The 18,266-nt window shown below is 41.7% G+C and overlaps 1 protein-coding gene across 4 annotated transcripts in view; it reads right to left on the bottom strand.

The window, feature by feature from the left end:
* Positions 1-18,266, bottom strand: part of Specc1 (sperm antigen with calponin homology and coiled-coil domains 1) — a 229,565-nt gene that overhangs the window by 132,224 nt on the left and 79,075 nt on the right. Inside the window, exon 1 of one of the 4 annotated variants that reach the window (XM_013016567.1) lies at positions 8,580-8,657. The exons of the other annotated variants lie outside the window; for them this stretch is intronic. Within the exon in view, the coding sequence (XP_012872021.1) occupies positions 8,580-8,619 (40 nt within the window). The 5' untranslated portion in view covers positions 8,620-8,657. Of the gene's footprint in view, positions 1-8,579; positions 8,658-18,266 lie in introns of those variants that run through there. 4 annotated transcript variants of the gene reach the window in all.

Raw genomic sequence — 18,266 nt, 5'->3', positions numbered from 1 at the left:
ATTTTATTTGTGAACATACTGTACAGAGGGGTTACAATTACATGGGCAGGATAATGCGTACATTTCTTACCAAGCATTGCAGCCTCCTCCTTTGTTTACGCTTTACATACATGCTATCTAGAGATTACAAAGATTTTGAACATAGAAATCTATCAATAATGGATGAGATATACAGATATCATGTGTGTGTGTGTGTGTGTGTGTGTGTGTGTGTGTGTGTGTGTTGGTACTGAGGCTTGAACTCAGTGCCTGGGCACTGGCCCTTAGCTTTGGCTCAAGGCTAATGCTCTGCCACCTGAGCTACAGCTCAACTTCTGACTTTCTGGTGGCTAATTGGAGATATGAGTCTCATGGACTTTGCTGCCTGGGCTGGTTCGAACCAAGATCCTCAGATCTCAGTCTCCTGAGTAACTAGGATTACAGGCACCAAGCCACCATCATCCAATTGTAGCTTTACATTTATTAGTTGCCACTTTCTGGCCTCTTCCTTCCTTGTTTTCTTTGGAGCCAACTCTTTGAACATAAACTCTCCAGTCTGAGACAGGTAGGGGCTGGATAACAGTGGATATTTCCCTTGCATTTGTGGTGACCTAAAATCAATACATGAATGAAGAAAGATTTGCCTAACACAGGTCTTAGTTTGGTAAAAGAGTCTGGAAGAGGAGAAAGCACAAAACTAAGGTCAGATCTTGGAGAAGGTAATATGCTGCTTCATTGAAAGCCAGTTTGACCTGATTTTGAGGGCTTGAGGAGTCTGATGTAGTTAAGTCATTGAACTTTTTGCTTCTATTGGTTTCCTCCCTAACTTCCCCAAACAAAACAACAGGGACCAATGTCTTTAACTTTGCATATGTTTTTGGGTGAGTTTCTCTCTCTCCATTGATCATGGGCAAAGCTCTTCACTTTGGGAGAGTAGAAAAACTGTTTGAGCCACACCAATGATCTTTTCATTTGTAATACTTGAAATTTATTTTTTTTATTATTTTGATAGCAGATGTGCTATTTATTTATTTAATAAACAATAATAATTTAATAAACAATAAAAAGCTGTCTAGATTGGGTTTCATTTGTTAATTGGTTTAGGGGAGCCTTATGTGGGTGATTTTTTTTGACTTCTGTATATATATTTGCCTGAATTAATGACCTGGGATGAAGCTATCTACATTTTCAAACAAGAGATGCCTTTGAGAAATTTGTATATTTTGCAGTTGCCAGATCAATAAAACATTGAAATACAAAAAAAAAGTACAGATATCCTTAGATAAAGGTTGAAAATTTTTATCATGCACAGATGTTCCCTGTTTATGCTCAAACCAAGTTTGTTCAACCAAAGAAAAAGAGGCTTGCACCAATAACCAATGCCTAGGATAAGAATTCACCCACATCTGTGTTAGTTAAAAAAAAAAAAAAAAGCTAGACAGCTGGGAGCAGTGGTGTGCTCCTGTCATCCTACTCTGGAAGCTGAGATGGAGAAGATGGTAGGTCCACTATCTTTTTTGCCAGCCTGAGCAAAAAAGTTCAAAAGACCCCCATATCTCAACAGAAAAAGCTGGGCATGGTGACACACAGCTGTTATCTCCACTAAGGCAGAAAGCCTAACTAGGAAGATTCCCTAGTCAATGACCTGGGCAAAAACCAAGACTCTATCTCAAAAGCAACTAGAACAGAAAGGGCTGGAGACATGGCTCAAATGGTAGAGTACCTGCCTAGAAATGTCATGGCCCTGAGTTCAAACTCCAGTACCAGCAAAGGAAGAAAGGAAGGAAGGAAGGAAAGAAGGGAAGGAAGTTGTAATACTACTACTTGTGAAGTTTGATGCAATAGGATAATGAATTTAAAATCAGTTTAAGGCTGCATAGTAACAATGACAAAACAACAACAAAAATCAGCAAACTAAGGATTGAATCCCCAAAATTATATGGGAAGAAATCCCCATATTATTTGGAATAAAACACTGTAAACATCTAATTATAGAAAGAACAAGTAGAAGTCAGGCATCACCTCTGTATTCCTAATTACTTGGGAGGCTGAAATAAGAAGGATCCCAGTTCAAGGCCAGCTCAGGCAGAAAAGTTCAGGAGACCTCTTCATGTTTTTAATTAGCATCAATTAGTTGTACAAGTAGGTTTCACTTTGACATGTCCAGCTAAGAATATAATATAACTTAATCAGACTCACTCCATCACTTGCCCTCATCTTTTCTCCTCTTTCAGCAAACTTTACTGTTTCATTTTCATACAAGTACATAAGGTATTCTGGTCATATTCACCTCTTCACCTTTTCCACTCATACTCCCCCATTCCCACTAGTATTGCCATCCAAGACAGGACCTGTTTGCCATTCCTGATAAGACTCCTTCTTAATACAGCCAAGAATTCAGTATAAGCTGGGCACTGATGGCTCAAGTCGGTATGTAATCCTAGCTATACAAGAGGCTGAGATTTAAGGATCACAGTTTGAAGCCAGCCAGGACATGAAAGTCCATGAGACTATTTTCTCCAATTAACCACCAGAAAACCAGAAGTGGCACTGTAGCTCAAATTGGTAGAGCACTAGCCTTGAAGGAAAATGCTCAGGGGCACTACTCGGCCCTGAGTTCAAGCTCCACAATTCACACACATGCATATGCGTGCACACGCACGCACGCGCACACACACACACACAGTTAAATGTATATCCTACAAAATTAAGTAAGGGAAGGAGGTGGGTTTGGGAGTGATGGGTGAGAATGTTGAAAGGGGTAACACTGATCAAGACACATTGCATTCATAAACTGTTTTCTTAAGTGGCAACTCCTTTGTATAATTGCTCCAAAACTAATAAAATGATAAAATAAAAATAAACTGGAAAAAAAGACTCCTTAACCAGTAGCTGGACAGAGTGACAGGCTTGCCACCCTAGCTATGATGGGAAACTTGAAATAGGCAGATCAAAGTCCAGGTACAAACCCAGGCAGGAAGTGAGACGCTATCTCACAAACAACCCATCAAAAAAGTGCTAAAACTGGGTGCTGAAGGCTCACACCTGTAATCCTAGCTACTCAGGAGGCTGAGATCTGAGGATCACAGGCAGGAAAGCCCATGAGACTCTTTATCTCAAATTAACCACCAGAAAACTGGAAGTGACACACTAGCATTGAGAAAAATTGCTCAGGGACAAAAATTGCTGAGGCCCAGAGTTCAAGCCCCACAACCAACAAAAAAAAAGACTAGAGGAATGTCTCAGTAATAAAGTAGAAGGACCTGAATTCAAACCCAAGTAGTTGAAAAAAGTTTTAAAATAATATTATTAACCCCTCTGTACAGCATCTTTACAATAAATTTAATTTTTTTAAATTTTAAAAATATTATTAATATTAATAAATATAACAAAGAAGTAGACAAATATTTTTTAAATAGGCTTTGTTGGGAGAGGGTAGGGTCTAGCAAGATTGTGCTGGTTTAAAAAGCCTTAAAGAGAATTGATATTGTTGAAATAAATGGTCAGAACAATGAAAACAGAACAATGATACCTCTTGAAATTATATTAGAAATGGGGGTCAGAGAGACTGGAATATATTGAGTGTATGAGTGGAAATGTCATAACAAAATCTTCCATTATACAGCCAATGTATGTTAATAAAAAGGAATTCAACACAATAGTATTAATGACATACAATAGTATGTCGTATTAGAATTGTGTATCATTTTAGAATTGTATTTTTAATGTTTAAGAGAATTGGATCTATTAAAGAGATACAGATCATCTTGTGGTTCCAATATATAATATGCAATTGGGTATCAATTTGTAATTTTAACTTAAAAGTGTGCATCTACACATATATGTGAAGAGGAGAATGTATGAATGTCTAGAGTATGTAAGATTACTTGAGAATCACCATGTTTATTAGAATACTCATAAAAGTCATAAGGCTTAAGTAACTAGATTTTTTTCAGCAAGACTTTGACAGGAACTTTCACATTAAAATCAATAAATACAATTTTAAATGTTTAAAATTGATTAGCAAAACTTATACACTGAGCAGACTATTAATTAAAGACCTTTAAAAAGTGATTATTACATCATACTTGATTTATGAGTAGAATGTTTATGTTGATCTTAGAAACTTAAGGAACTAGTTTTTTTTTAATTAATCACTTTATTTGTTCTTCTATTAAATCTGCCAAAGGGATTTTTTTTGGTGGACAGTTTAACCCAATCACATTTACTATACAGTAACAGGTTATTTGATTACCTATTCTTTTATCTATGTGTTATCAATTATCTTTGATAGATACTACTTATTCAAGAAAGATGCATTTTCCAAAGTATGTCTCTCTCAAATACTCTGAAATGTTTCTATAGGACAAAACAGGTTTCTAGAAAAATTCATACTTTAATCCCCTCTCAGTGAATATTGCAAAAATGTTGATGAATTCTTAAAACTGAAAACTAATGACAACAAAAGTCACTGACTTCTGCTCATACCCACCAGCCAATTCCTCTTCCCTCCACCTACTTTAGTCCCTTTATGAATAAAATGAAATTCAAAGCTAAGAAAATTTTTGAAATAGACAATACAGTTGAAAATTTAAGTCAATTTAAAAAAAAAACAGAAGAAAGTATTACAATATGTAAACGTTTGCTGGAAGTATGGCTCATGGGATAGCAAATTAAACCCTGATGTCATGAGAAAAAAAATATGGGTTTATAAATTACAAATCTTTGGCAATACAGGATCATATAGAAAGCAACAAGTATAGGAAGGGACTACCAGGCCAAGTAAAGACATTAAGTCAGAAGCTCCAAAGCAGTTAAAGTTTACTGGGTACTTTTCTTTGAATGGTCTAACCCTTTGTACAGTTTAAACTATGAATCATAGCAATCCTACAAAATAGGTTATACTGCCATTACCTGTTCTGGGTGAAGAACTTGGGCCTTCAAGAATTTAAATAACTGCCCAAAGCCTCAAAGAGAGGAAGTGGCCGAACACATCTGAAGAGGCAGCCTGGCTAAGCAAAGAAATTGCAGAGACACTTCCCAGGCCCTTAGTGTCCCTTTGGGGCTGTTTGACTGAGTTTGGCCTGTGGAATGTGGGTAGAATGGCATGTGCTACTTCCAGGCCTGACCCCTAGAACCTGATCCTCCACATGCCCTCATCTCTTGATTGCAGGCAGATCATAGCAACCTGGGAGCCATATACTGAACCGTCTACCACCTGACTTTCTTAACTCTAAAAGCTGCCCCAATACTCTCCAACTCACAATAAAGTGCAACATGTGAGAGAATAAACCTTCACTGTCTTAGGTGATTATTTTAGAGATTCAACAGAAACCACAGTTAGCCTAAACTATAGTCAATTAAAAATGTGACCTGAGAGGCTATGGGTAGAAGTTTTTGTTTCATATTATTTATATTCTTTATTCTTTTTTTCTTTTTCTTTTTGCCAGTCCTGCGGCTTCAACTCAGGGCCTGGACTCTGTATCCCTGAGCCTCTCTGTGCTCAAGGCTAGCACTCTAACACTTGAGCCACAGGGCCACTTCTAGCTTTTTTCTGCTTATGTGGTGCTAAGGAATCGAACCCAGGGCCTCATGCATGCAAGGTAAGCATTCTACCACTGAACCACCTTCCCAGCCCTAGGACCTGCTCTCTTTAGTGGCCTTTACACATGGACCTTTTAATGTCTTTTACTTCATCCATTTCACTTACCATCCTGCAGTACACACTGACCCAACCCAGAAGTTCATAGATGCCACCAGGGAGAAACCTTGCTGCTCCTGCAGCAAATATCAGTGTTAGAAAAACAGCCGCTAAGAACCACTTGCTTCCTGAAAACACCTCTGAAAGTGATGGTTCAGACCAACCCTCTGAAGCCTGCAGAGAGGATCTCAGAGAGGGATTTTACTTGGCCAGGCTTCACCAGGTCTACATTATTGTGTGAGAGCTCCCCCGACAAACCTGCTGTTACTCTCTTCAAAGTGTGTGATCTGCATCGTGGTCTGAGGGCTTTTCTTACCCATTCTGTTTTACCTTTCATCTTTCTTGGGGTTCTCTCTCTAACAAACCTCATGAAATCCTAATTCCAAGCATCAGCTCTCAAGCACAACTAGCATAGCACAGGAACCATGTGACATCCTCATGTAGCCTCCCTGCTTCCCCACTACCATTCCACTCATCTTTGCTTGACACACTTGTTCAGATTCTGGCCTAATGTACCAACCAGTGGGAGTAGAGGTAGATGGTGGTGGCGGTGTTACCCATTCTGTCTCAGCCCCTATGGCAACAAAACTCTACTTTCCATAATCTCCTTGTTAAATCCTAGAGTTTTATCACAGCAACAAGATAAACTAGTTGAAATTATAGCTCTCTTTTCAGCCAACAGTCCAGAATTAAAAATCCTTTCCAATCAACTATTTATACACACAACAAATCAGACTGAGTTCACATCCTGAAATTATATGTGTTCTTTGAAAACCATAATAAAGGGCTGGGGAGTGAGTTCTGAGATACAGCACATGCTTAACATTCTGGGGTCTCTGGGCTCTATTCTCAGCACTGCAAAACACAAACAACAAGCAAACCACCCCTCCAAAACAACTCACAAAAACACAATAAAGGAGCTGGGAAGGTGGCTTAGTGGTAGAGTGCTTGCCTTGTATGCATGAGGCCCTGGGTTCAATTCCTCAGCACCACATAAGCAAAAAGAAAAAAGCCAGAAGTGGCACTATGGCTCAAGTGGTAGAGCGCTAGCCTTGAGCTGAAGAGCTGAGGGACAGCACCCAGGCCCAGAGTTCAGGCCCATGACCGGACCCCCAAAAAGGCAATAAAGTAAGTCACTGAAATAAATATATCTTTTTATTTCCTAGTCCTAACTTTACAATGGTAGATCACTTGGAGATTGAAATGCAAGCACCCAGATTAACTCATTTTTTTTTTTGGTCGGTCATGGGGCTTGAACTCGGCTTGGGCACTGTCCCAAGGAGAGTGCTCTACCACTTGAGCCACAGCGCCACTTCCAGTTTTCTAGTGGTTTATTGGAAATAAGAGTCTCACGGACTTTCCTGTTCAGGCTGGCTTTGAACTCAATCCTCAGATCTCAGCCTCCTGAGTAGCTAGGATTATAGGTGTGAGCCACCAGCACCCAGCTCCAGAGGAACTCTTAAAAGCACTAATAGTGAGCTGCTTCACAATGTTAAGACAGAGGAAATAATAAGTAGGAATTTTCACAATTCTTGAACACTAACAAGTGGTGTATTTTAAAATATTACATATCCTTTACCTAATAGTTTATCAATAGGTCTTATTATTGCAGAATAATCAATATATTATTCTTATTTTCTTACTGTGTGCAAAGAAGTTGGGTTAGTAGCCCCATCTCTAAAATTTTCTTCACAGTGTCCTTGTGTAGATGTCAACATTTTCCATCCTAGTTGCTGTAGACGTCCAAGTGGTCCTAAGTGCCAGAGAGGCACCTCGCCCACCCAGATCCAAGGGTATGGGCAAGACAAACAGCTCAGGGGCTAGGATGTAAGTGAAGAGCCATGGACTGAGGCTACGATAAACCAAGGTTATCATTATAGCACTGCTCCCAATGCCAGGGATGTCACTGAGACAAATCACCTCAGGAGCTTCAACTTCCTACTTTGATTAAAACTGAAAAATGACTCTTGTGGGGAAAAAACAAACAAATATCACGAGTTCTGACTGCTCACCTGCCAGCATCAGGCCAACCATCTCTTTGCAATCAGCCAAGATGCCATTTGTGAATCTAAATCAAACCCTATTCACTTTTCATGACACTACAGAAATGTTGTCTTGTTTCCAAACACACCCCGTGGTTATCAGCATCTAAATCGGTGCCAAGTCCAGAAAGATAGACGCGCAGATGAAAACTAGCGCCCAGCTGCCTCTCCAGCAAGCTCACACCATTTCCGAGGAAATAACAGAATCTGATACCCAGAGAAGTTTCTGGCATCCCAGAAAAAGCACGGCTTATTTTGAGTAAGGAACAGTCACCATCAAGCGCTCTTGGTCTGAGTATGAGTAACAAAATCAGCTGACGGGTCGCCACCTTCCGCAGGACTCCAGAAAGTCTGTGCTATGCAAATGATGTGCTGCAAAAAAGGGACAATGAGCCTGAAAGCCACCGCAGAGTCCCACTTTTCCTCACAAATGCCAGCGAGCCTTCGAGAACTGCCTCGGCGGCACAGGCGACCCCGTCCGCTGCAGACAAGAGGGGCGGGGAAGGGGGGGGCACAGCCACGCCTGCACAGGAGACCCCAACCAGAAGCCTCTCACCCCTCCAGCCCGGCCTGCCCGCCCCTTCCCGCCCCACGGCGGCCGGGCGGACCCGAGGCTTCCAGGTGCGTGTCTGCAGCGAGTGGCATTTCCTGGTCGCGGAGCGAGCACAGGTAATTTCACAACCCTCTCGGTGCATTCCAGAAGCCAGAATCACATCCCGGGAACTTCGCCTTTCCACTCGCCCCACTCCGCGGCGGCGCAGCGGGAAGCGGGGCAGCCGCGGGCCGGGGAAGCGAGTGGGGGGAAGGGCGCCCGGCCGAGGAAGGGGCGCGGTGCGACCCCTGCCAACAGCACAAACCTGAGTCGGGATCCTCTGGCCTCCCAGAGTGGTTGCCCATGCTCAACAGATCCGGCTAGTAGCCGACTTTGACGAGCCTCGGACCCGGTGTCCACTGTGCCGCAGCGCGCGCACAGCGCCGGCTCGGACGAGGGAGGTAGCTGCGTCCGCGGGTCCGCTCCAGTCAAAGAAAGAGCCCGGCGCCTTCCAGTTCCCGGCGGTGGCCGGCAGAGCCGCTCCTCGCGCCCGAGGGAGGGACACGCCCCCTCATCTGCATACTCCCAGCACTCTCCAATCCACTCAGCCCGCCTGACTCGACCCGCTCCCACCCCCCTTATCTGCATCCCGCCCGATTGACCGGGATCTACTCCACGCTGTCCTCCAGGAGCGGGGGCCCGCCCACCTCATCTGCATTCAGCCCACCCACCTCATCTGCATGTGGATCTTATGTGTCCTAGGGCCGAGCCTGACTGTGGGAGGGCTGCACCAGCTGACCGACTTCAAGCCTGCACCCGCCCACACTGCAGCTGGACAAGGTAGGCTGGAAAAACCCCATTGCGGGAAGGCTGAAGCCAAAGGCCACCGGAAAGGCAGGGTCTTGTGCTGTCGTGTCAAATTAGATCTATCAGGACAAAAACCTAGGGCTGGTACAAGGCAGAGGCTTAATAAATATTTGGGGTGGGGGGAATGTATGAATGAATGAATATGGAACAAACAACGAAGACAAGAAAAACAGTGCTGACAAAGTCTTGCTCATGATCCAAGATGAATACTGTCGCCAATAATAAAAGTGCATGCCAATCATTACAAGCACGAGATCGTATTGCCGCTGTCAGAAATGACTAATTTACAAAGACCATCTTGAGCAATTTTCATTTGACAGTGAAAACACTCAACACTAAATCTTGCAGTGGTAATACTTAGGACTAGTAAAATAATTAGGAGGGTGAGGGTTCCTGTCTCTTGATTATTTAACACAGATTCTTTAGTCTGTATTTCCTTCTTACCAACATCTTAAGGCATGTAGATCACTGTGTCTTAAAGTTGTATTCCCTTGGTTTTTCGGAATACTACACTCTACGAGTTTGTGGTCCACCTCCTTGGTGGCCTTTGTTGGGTCTCCACAGACCCCTAGACCCTGGAATAGCCTAAAACTCAGCCAGGCACCTCTCTACTTTTAGCCTTTTTAAAAATCTCTCAACTTGTGTGTGTGTGTGTGTGTTCTTTTAACATCCATCTATGAGAAGGGTGAAAGGGGAAAGGAGAAGATAGAGGGGTGATGAGAAAGATCAGATGTTACAAATATATGTGTGTATGTATACATATATGCACTTCCATACTTATATACATATATACATGAAAACAACATAATAAAACCCACCAAATGCTTTGAAAAGGAAGGAGGAAAAACAGTGGGAATACAATGGAGGAGATAAGTTTGTTCAAGGAACATCGTGTGAATGTATAGCAATGAAATCTTCTCATATTACAAATATATGTCAACTCAAAAAATTAAAATAAAGCAAAATGACCAGCCAGTGGGACACAACTGTAATCCTAGCTACTCGAGAGGCTGAGATCTAAGGATCATGGTGCGAAGCCAGCCCAGACTTAGGAAAGTCTTATTTCCAACTAACTACCAAAAAGCCAAAAGAGAAGCTAGGGATCATGTGGTAGAGCACAAGTCTTGAGCACAAAAGTTCAGGGACTGGGGCGGGGCGCCGTCGGAGGCTCACTCTTGTAATCCTAGCTACTCAGGAGGCTGAGATATGAGGTTCGCGGTTCAAAGCCAGCCCTGGCAGGAAAGTCCGTGAAACTCTTATCTCCAATAAACCAATAGAAACCGGAAGTGGCGCTGTCGCTCAAGTGGTAGAGCGCTGGCCTTGAGCTGAAGAGCTGAGGGACAGCGCTCAGGCCCAGAGGTCAAGCCCCACAACCAGAAAAAAAAAAAAAAAAAGTTCAAGGACTGTACCCAGGCCCTGAGTTCAAGCCCTAAGAGTGGCACACAAAATAAAACAAAATGCCATATATGTATCTCCAACCTGGTTCCCTCTTCTGAACCCCAGACTTACATAACTAAGTGCCCTTTTCTGGCAGTAGGGCAATACTGGGGTTTGAACTCGAGTCTTGCACTTACTAGGCAGATGCTCTACCCTTTGAGCCACACTCCCAGCTGTTTTTTTTTTGTTGTTGGTGTGTTTGTTTTAATAAGGTCTCACATGTATGCCCAAGCCAGTTGGGACAGCAACCTGCTTGCACTTCTCATAAATCTGGAATAACAGATGCATGCTACCATGCTGAGCTATTGGGTGAGATAGGGACCTTGAAAACTTTTTGCCCAGTCTGGCCTCAAACTGTTATCCTCCTGATCTCTGCCTAAGTAAAGGGTTACAGGTGTAAGTCACTATGCCTTCTCAACACCTCCTCTTCACAACTGCATTTAGAAGTCCAACCAGCAATTCCATTTTAACCAGAACAAAACTGAATTTCTTTCTCCTCTATCTTCTCTTTGTCCGTAAATAGAAACCGCATTCCTCCATGACTCAGGCCAACAACCTCAACTCTTCTCACATGCCACATCAAGCCCATCAGTGTATCCTGTCAGTATATGTGCACATTTCATAAATGCTGCCACATCTGAGGACTTCTTACTTCCTGTACTATCATCTCCTGCCAGAATAACTACAACTGTCTCTCAACAGGCCTCTCTTCTCCTGCCCCTCCTTATATAGTCTGTTCTCCACATAATAGTGAGTGATGCTTCTAAAACCTAGCTCAAATCATGCCACACCTCATGGCACCTCCACTTAACAATGCTCTGATATCTTTCTGTCTCACACAGGAAAAATCAAAGTCGAAGGCCTCCAAGTCCCTGAAAAATCCTTCACTCTCACCTTCCTGATCTCAGCAGTCTCCTCGCCATTCCTCAAATGAGCCAAACAATCTCCCTCCTACAGGCATTTGCACTTGCTATTCCCTCTCCCTACAATACAACACTCTTCCCCTGGTAGAGGTGTTAAGGCTCACTCTTTCTCTCACTTCCTAGGTAGGTATCTGCTCAAATGCCATCCTATTATGGGTGCTTTGCTCATCACACCACCTTACATAGAAAAGCAGACCTTCAATACAGACACTCCCATGTTTTGCTGAGTCCTGTGACACATTGCCATTAAGTACAGTAGTCCCCCCTCAGCCATCAGGGACATGTTCGAAGATCTGGAGTAGACAGACCCCTGAAACTTATGCTAGCACTGAACCATATGTATATATATATATATATATATATTATATATATATATATATTATATATATATGTAAAGTTTTTCCTTCATATACATACTTAGGATAAAATTTAATTTTAAATTAAGCACAGTAAAAGACCAGGGAAGCAGCGCGCTGGTGGCTCATGCCTGTAATCCTAGCTACTCAGGAGGCCCAGATCTGACGATCACAGTTCAAAGACAGCCTGAGCAGGAAAGTCCGTGAGACTCCTATCTCCAATAAACCACCAGAAAACCGGAAGTGGTGCTGTAGCTCAAGTGGTAAAGCACTAGCCTTGAGCTGAAGAGCTGAGAGACAGCACTCAAGCCCCATGACCGACAAAAAAAAAAAAAAAAGACCAATGATAACTTACTACAGATTTTTACCAACTGTAAAGCATTTTTTCTCCTTATCAAGAACTACATATTTGCATTGCTAAACATCACTATTCTGGTACACTGGGCCATTATTAAGTGAAATAAAAGTTACTTGAAAGCCAGGCACTGGTGGGCTCATGTCTGTAATCCTAGCTACTCAGAAGGCTGAGACCTAAAGGATCTCAGATTGAGCCCAGACTGGGCAGAGGTCTGTAAGATTTCATCTTCAATTAAGCAGCAAAAAGACTATAGAGGTATGGCTCAAGTAGTAGGATGCCAACTTTGAACAAAAAACTAAAGAAGAATATAAGGCCTCAAGTTCAAGCACCAATACTAGCATACACAAAAAAGTTACTTGAAAGCAAACACTATGCTATTGTAACAGTGACTCTATTAAAAGGTGAAAAATGACTCCTCTGTTTCCAGAGTTATAGTTTGTGAACTATTGTTCAGAGCTTGTGCACATTGCAACAGTAGCATAACTTCAGTGGACAAGCACTTTATGTACCTATCCATTGAGGTTGACTGGTAAGTAATTAATTCTATAAAATATCGTGTCACCAGGTTCAGTGGCTCATGCCAGTATTCCTAGCTACTCAGGAGGCTGAGATCTGAGGAACATGGTTCAAAGTCAGCCCAGGCAGAAAAGTCCCAATGAGACACTTATCTCCAATTAACCACTCAAAAACTGGAAGTGGCACTGTGGCTCAAGTGGTATAGTGCTAATCTTGAGCAGATAGCTCAGGCACAATACCCAGGCCCTGAGTTCAAGCCCCACAACAAACAGAAACAAACAAACAAACAAACAAAAATGTCAAGTGCTGACTGTGTCTCCTTATGAACACATGACACGTAAAATATCAACCCAACCTGTATTATCTCATGCGGTCATTTCTGAATGTTCAGATTTGCCTCTCCTGGCTTGCTTTATTTATTATTTTTTTTTTAGCAGTACTAGGGTTTGAATTCAAGGCCTCATTCTGGAAGGCAAGCACTGCATTTGTGCCACACCTCCAACTTTATGTCTTCTCTTAATGCAGGCTTTTTCTCTTACAAGAGCAACTTCCATTAGTTTCCTCTGCTCACTTGTGCCCACTTTTGTTTCTAATCAAATCACTCCTCCCAGCTTTTCAAAAATGCAAATCTGATTCATTTAAAAGTTCCCTGTGGCTTCCGTCTACTTTTCAGAAGCGATCCTTACCTCTTAAGCTTGGTATATAAGGTCCTTCATTGTCTTGAGCCTCAGCTCTACCCTTTCTGTTCCAGCTTCATCTGCTGACAGCATAGCACACCTTCCATTTTATATGCCAGCAACTTGGAGCAATTAGACTTCCCAGAATGCAACCTATTTAATGCCTTAAGCCTCTGTGATTTTAAATCTTCTCTATTCTCTTCTATAAGTTGGCTGACCAGCAAATGCCTATTCATTGGCTGTGACCTGAATTGCCCCTGCCACCCAGAAGGCTGTTGAAGCTCTGACCTCCAGTGTGAGGTACTTGGAAATAGGGTTTTTAAGAAGCAATTAAAGTTAAATGAAGTCATCAGGGTGAGACCCTAATCTAATAGGATTAGTAGCTTTAAAAGAAGGACACCCCTATCATATAGGAATGCAATGAGAATGAGAACTTGTTAAAGCACAGCCTTCACCAGAACCCAGCTGTGCTAGCCTAGTGATATGACTTCCAGCCTCTAGCATTGTGAGAAATAAGTTTCTGATCTTTAACCTGCTCGATTGTGGTAGTTACTTATAGCTACCCATGTACACTAATAGATCATCTTTTAAATTCTTGCTCTGGCATCATTTTGACAGAATTCAGTACTATCTCCCTCCCAGCACTTGTACCTGTTTATTCTCCATATAACTACCCTATTTTTAGCCATTATTCCTTATAAGGACGAACGTTTATTTGCCCTACAATATGAGTAAAAGATTTTTTTTTTTGCCAGTATTGGGGCTTGAACTCAGAGCATCATGTTCTCCCTCAACTTTTTCCACTATAGGCTGGCACTCTACACTTGAGCCACAGCTCCATTTCTGGAGTTTTTGCTAGTTAACTGGAAACAAGTTTCATGGACTTGAAGCCCAAGATGGCTTCAAACCATGATCCTCAGATATGAGCCTCCTGAGTAGCTAGAATTATAAGTATGATCCATTGTTACCCAGCTTAAAACATAATTTTCAAACAAAAAAATCTACTATGAATATTTAAATCTCTAAAGAATTCTTTGATATCTACAGAAATTCTGTTACTGTAATGAGAAGACTATTATACAAACTTCAATTCTACTCAAAGGAAACTGTTTTAATAAAATAAAATTGATCATGATCTTGATGATGTGTTTATTCCAAAATTAATCTAGAAGAATAAAAGTATCAAAAATCCAAGAAAATTTGACAAAAGAAGAGTAAAGAAGAGATGTAGTTTACAAAATTTTAAATGTGCCATAAAATTATTTTAATATAATTCAGAACCTTTCCCATGCTAGGCAAATACTTTACCACAGAGCTACATCCCCAGGCCAGGGAAAACTTTAAGAGATAGCACATTGATAGCTCATGCCTGTAATCCCAGCTACTCAGGAAGCTGAGTTCCAAGGATTGAAGTTTGAAGCCATCCTGAACAGAACAATCCAAGATTCTTATTTCCAATTAACCAGCAAAAACTCAGAAGTGGAGGTGTGGTTCAAGTGGCAGAGTACCAACTTTGAATGATAAAAGTCAGTTAAAGCATGAGTTTAAGCCCCAATACACTTGCCAAAAAAAAAAAAAAAGACAGCACAGTGACTGGTCAGGCTGTGTCAGTCACATATACTAGACCAATGAGAAACCAACTGTCACAGGAATGTGGAACAAGAATGCTCATCTCAGGCTGGGAAGGTGGCTCAGTGGTAGAGTGCTTGCCTTGCACACATGAGGCCCTGGGTTTGATTTCTTAGTACCACATAAGGAGAAAAAGCCAGAAATGGCACTCTGGCTTAAATGGTAGAGCGTTGGCCTTGAGCTGAAGAGCTGAGGGACAGCATCCAGACCAAGAATTCAGGCCCCGTGACAGACAAAAAAAAAAAAAAAGAATGCTCATCTCAGCCACAGGTGGAGTGAAGCTCAAATACTCCAGACCAGTGTTAAAGGGCCTCACAATGGTTCACTGTGACCATGATGCTAATGTCAAAGGCGCTTGTGATGCTTGTAAAACAGAAGGCAAAGCGACAGGAAAGTGACTCAGTAACAGAGCATGTGGGGCCCTGGTTTTGATCCTTAACACACCACCAAGAAGAGCTGGGTGCTGATGGCTCATGCCTGTAATCCTAGCTACTCAGGAGGCTGAGATCTGAGGATTGTGATTAGAACCCAGCCCAAGGAGGAAAGTCTGTGAGACTCTTATCTCCAAAAGTTGGAAGTGGTGATGTAGTTCAGGTGGTAGAGGGCTAGCCTTGAACAAAAGGAGCTTAGGAATAGTACTTAGGCCCAGAGTTCAGGGCCAAGGACCAGCACAAACAAAACCAAGAAGAAAAAGAACAAAGCAGCACTGTATTTTATATAATGTGTGATTTCAGATATAAAGTTGCAACTAAATTATAAGTTTGATATTGTAATTACATGTTTTCTATTTTATCTATTTTGTCAATGGTAAAGGAAGATAAAAACAATCTTTGAATATATTGGGGATCCCCCTATATTAAGGCATATATAATTTTATATGTATATATATATATGTAGGTATGTATGTTCCTATTTTGTTTTTATATTAGTGGGGCTGAAGTATAGCTCAGTAGTAAAGTCTGAGCTTAGCACGTACAAGGTCCTAAATTCAATCCTTAATACCACATACATGTATACATTCTACATTATACTGCCCAGGTTAATATACAAAGAAATAAATGTAGATAAGTATATAGAAAATTATTAAGAATAACTGTATTTAAAAATAAAATTATTATATTTCTTCTCTTTTTTGTTGCTACTGGGGCTCAAACCTAGGCTCTCACACTCTCTTAAGGCTTGCTTGCTCCCATCTGGCACTCTACCACTTGGGCCACACCTCCAGTCCAGCACTTTGTTGATTAATTAAAGATGGAGTCCTGAGAACTTTGCTCCCCAGGCTAGCTTCACACTGGGATCCTCTAGATCTCAGCCTTCTGAGTAGGTAGAATTACAGGTATGAGCTACCAGTGCCTCACTATGAGTTTCATTTTCTTTTTTTCTTTCTTTCTTTTTTTTTTTTTGGTCAGTCGTGGGGCTTGAACTCTGGGCTTGGGTGCTGTCCCTGTGCTCTTCAGCTCAAGGTGAGCGCTCTACTGCTTGAGCCACAGCGCCACTTCCAGTTTTCTAGTTGTTTATTGGAGATAAGAATCTTAGGAACTTTGCTGCCGGGGTTGGCTTTGAACCTCGATCCTCAGATTTCAGCCTCCTGAGTAGCTAGGATTACAGGTGTGAGCCACCGGTGCCCAGCCGAGTTTCATTTTCTATAGCACATATCTTGACTTTTTTTTTTTTTTGGTCGGTCATGGGGCTTGAACTCTGGGCCTGGGTGCTATCCCTGAGTGCTTCAGCTCAAAGCTAGCACTCTACCACTTGAGACCACAGCACCACTTCCGGTTTTCTGGTTGTTAATTGTGGGGTAAGAGTCTCATGGCCTTTCCACATATCTCAGCCTCCTGAGTAACTACGATTACAGGCATGAGCCTCCAGTGCCCAGCTGTAACAAGTATCTTTACTGCCTCAACAATAAGTATTTTGTTTTTATAACTAGTACATGCACAAAAAGTGCATATATTTAAACCCAGCAATTCTTCCAGGAATTTATGCAAAATAAATAATTACATATTTTTAAAATATCTGGTTTGCAAGATAATTCTTAACATTTACTGAGGAATAATAACACGCTAAGTACTATTTTAATTATTTTACATATTTTAATCCTTACCCCAAATATCCAATGGAACAAAAATTATTTTTAACTCAGATTAAATATTAAAACATGACCACAAATAACTTTCCTAAGGTGACTACATTGTAAAGTGGCAGAACCAGGATTTGAACCTGTGTCTCAGATCCCCAAGTCTATCCCCAAGGCTTGATGCTTCACTAGGAAGACTTACAGAAGGAAGCATAGCATTGGTTGTGCTCACAGATATGATTTATTACAGCCAAAGGATACAAAGAAAGGGAAAAGCCTGTGGGTTAAAGTCTAAAGGAAACCAGCCCCACACTTTCAAGGATTTTCTCCCAGTGAAGTTATTTGAATTATTTCCTCTAGGAGGAACCTATGAAATGTTGTCTATCAGGAAATCTCTCAGAAGAATACGAATTAACCCTAGTATATATACAATTATTCAGCATATATTTGGTTCTTCCTCATAATACTAATAAGAACTAAATTTAAGCCTGGTGCCAGGCTCATGCCTGTAATCCTAGCTACTCAGGAGGCTGAGATCTGAGAATCAAGGTTCAAAGCCAGCCCAGGCAGGAAAGTCCGTGAGACTCTTATCTTCAATAAACTACTAGAAAACTGGAAGTGGCGCTGTGGCTCAAGCGGTAGAGCGCTCGCCTTGAGCTGAAGAGTGCAGGGACAGCGCCCAAGCTCAGAATTCAAGCCCCACGACCAACCAAGAAAAAAAAAAAAAAGAACTAAGTTTAAAATGAAGAAGGGGCTAGAAGATAGCTACTAACTTTAGTATAACCATCAAAGTACCACTGTCTTAATATCATAATATAAAACTTGATTTTTAATTTTTGTTGTTGTTAGTTGGGGGCTTGAACTCTGGGCCTGAGAGCTATCCCTGAGCTTTACAGCTCAAGGCTAGCACTCTACCACTTGAGCCACAGCGCCACTTCCAGTTTTCTGGTGGTTTATTGGAGATAAGAGTCCCGTCAGGGCTGGGAAAGTGGCTCAGTGGTCTAGAGCACTTGCCTTGCATGCATGAGGCTCTGGGTTCGATTCCCTAGCACCACATAAGCAAAAAGAAAAAAAAGCCGAAGTGGCGCTGTGGCTCAAGTGGTAGAGTGCTAGACTTGAATGAAAAAGCTAAGGGCCAGGATTTAGACTCTTGAGTTCAAACCCCAGTATCA

Source organism: Dipodomys ordii, unplaced genomic scaffold, assembly GCF_000151885.1.
Source record: "Dipodomys ordii isolate 6190 unplaced genomic scaffold, Dord_2.0 Scaffold31, whole genome shotgun sequence".
In the NCBI taxonomy this organism is placed as follows: Eukaryota; Metazoa; Chordata; class Mammalia; order Rodentia; family Heteromyidae; genus Dipodomys; species Dipodomys ordii.
The sequence above is the reverse complement of the archived record's forward strand: the minus strand, read 5'-3'. Positions and strand labels throughout refer to the sequence as shown.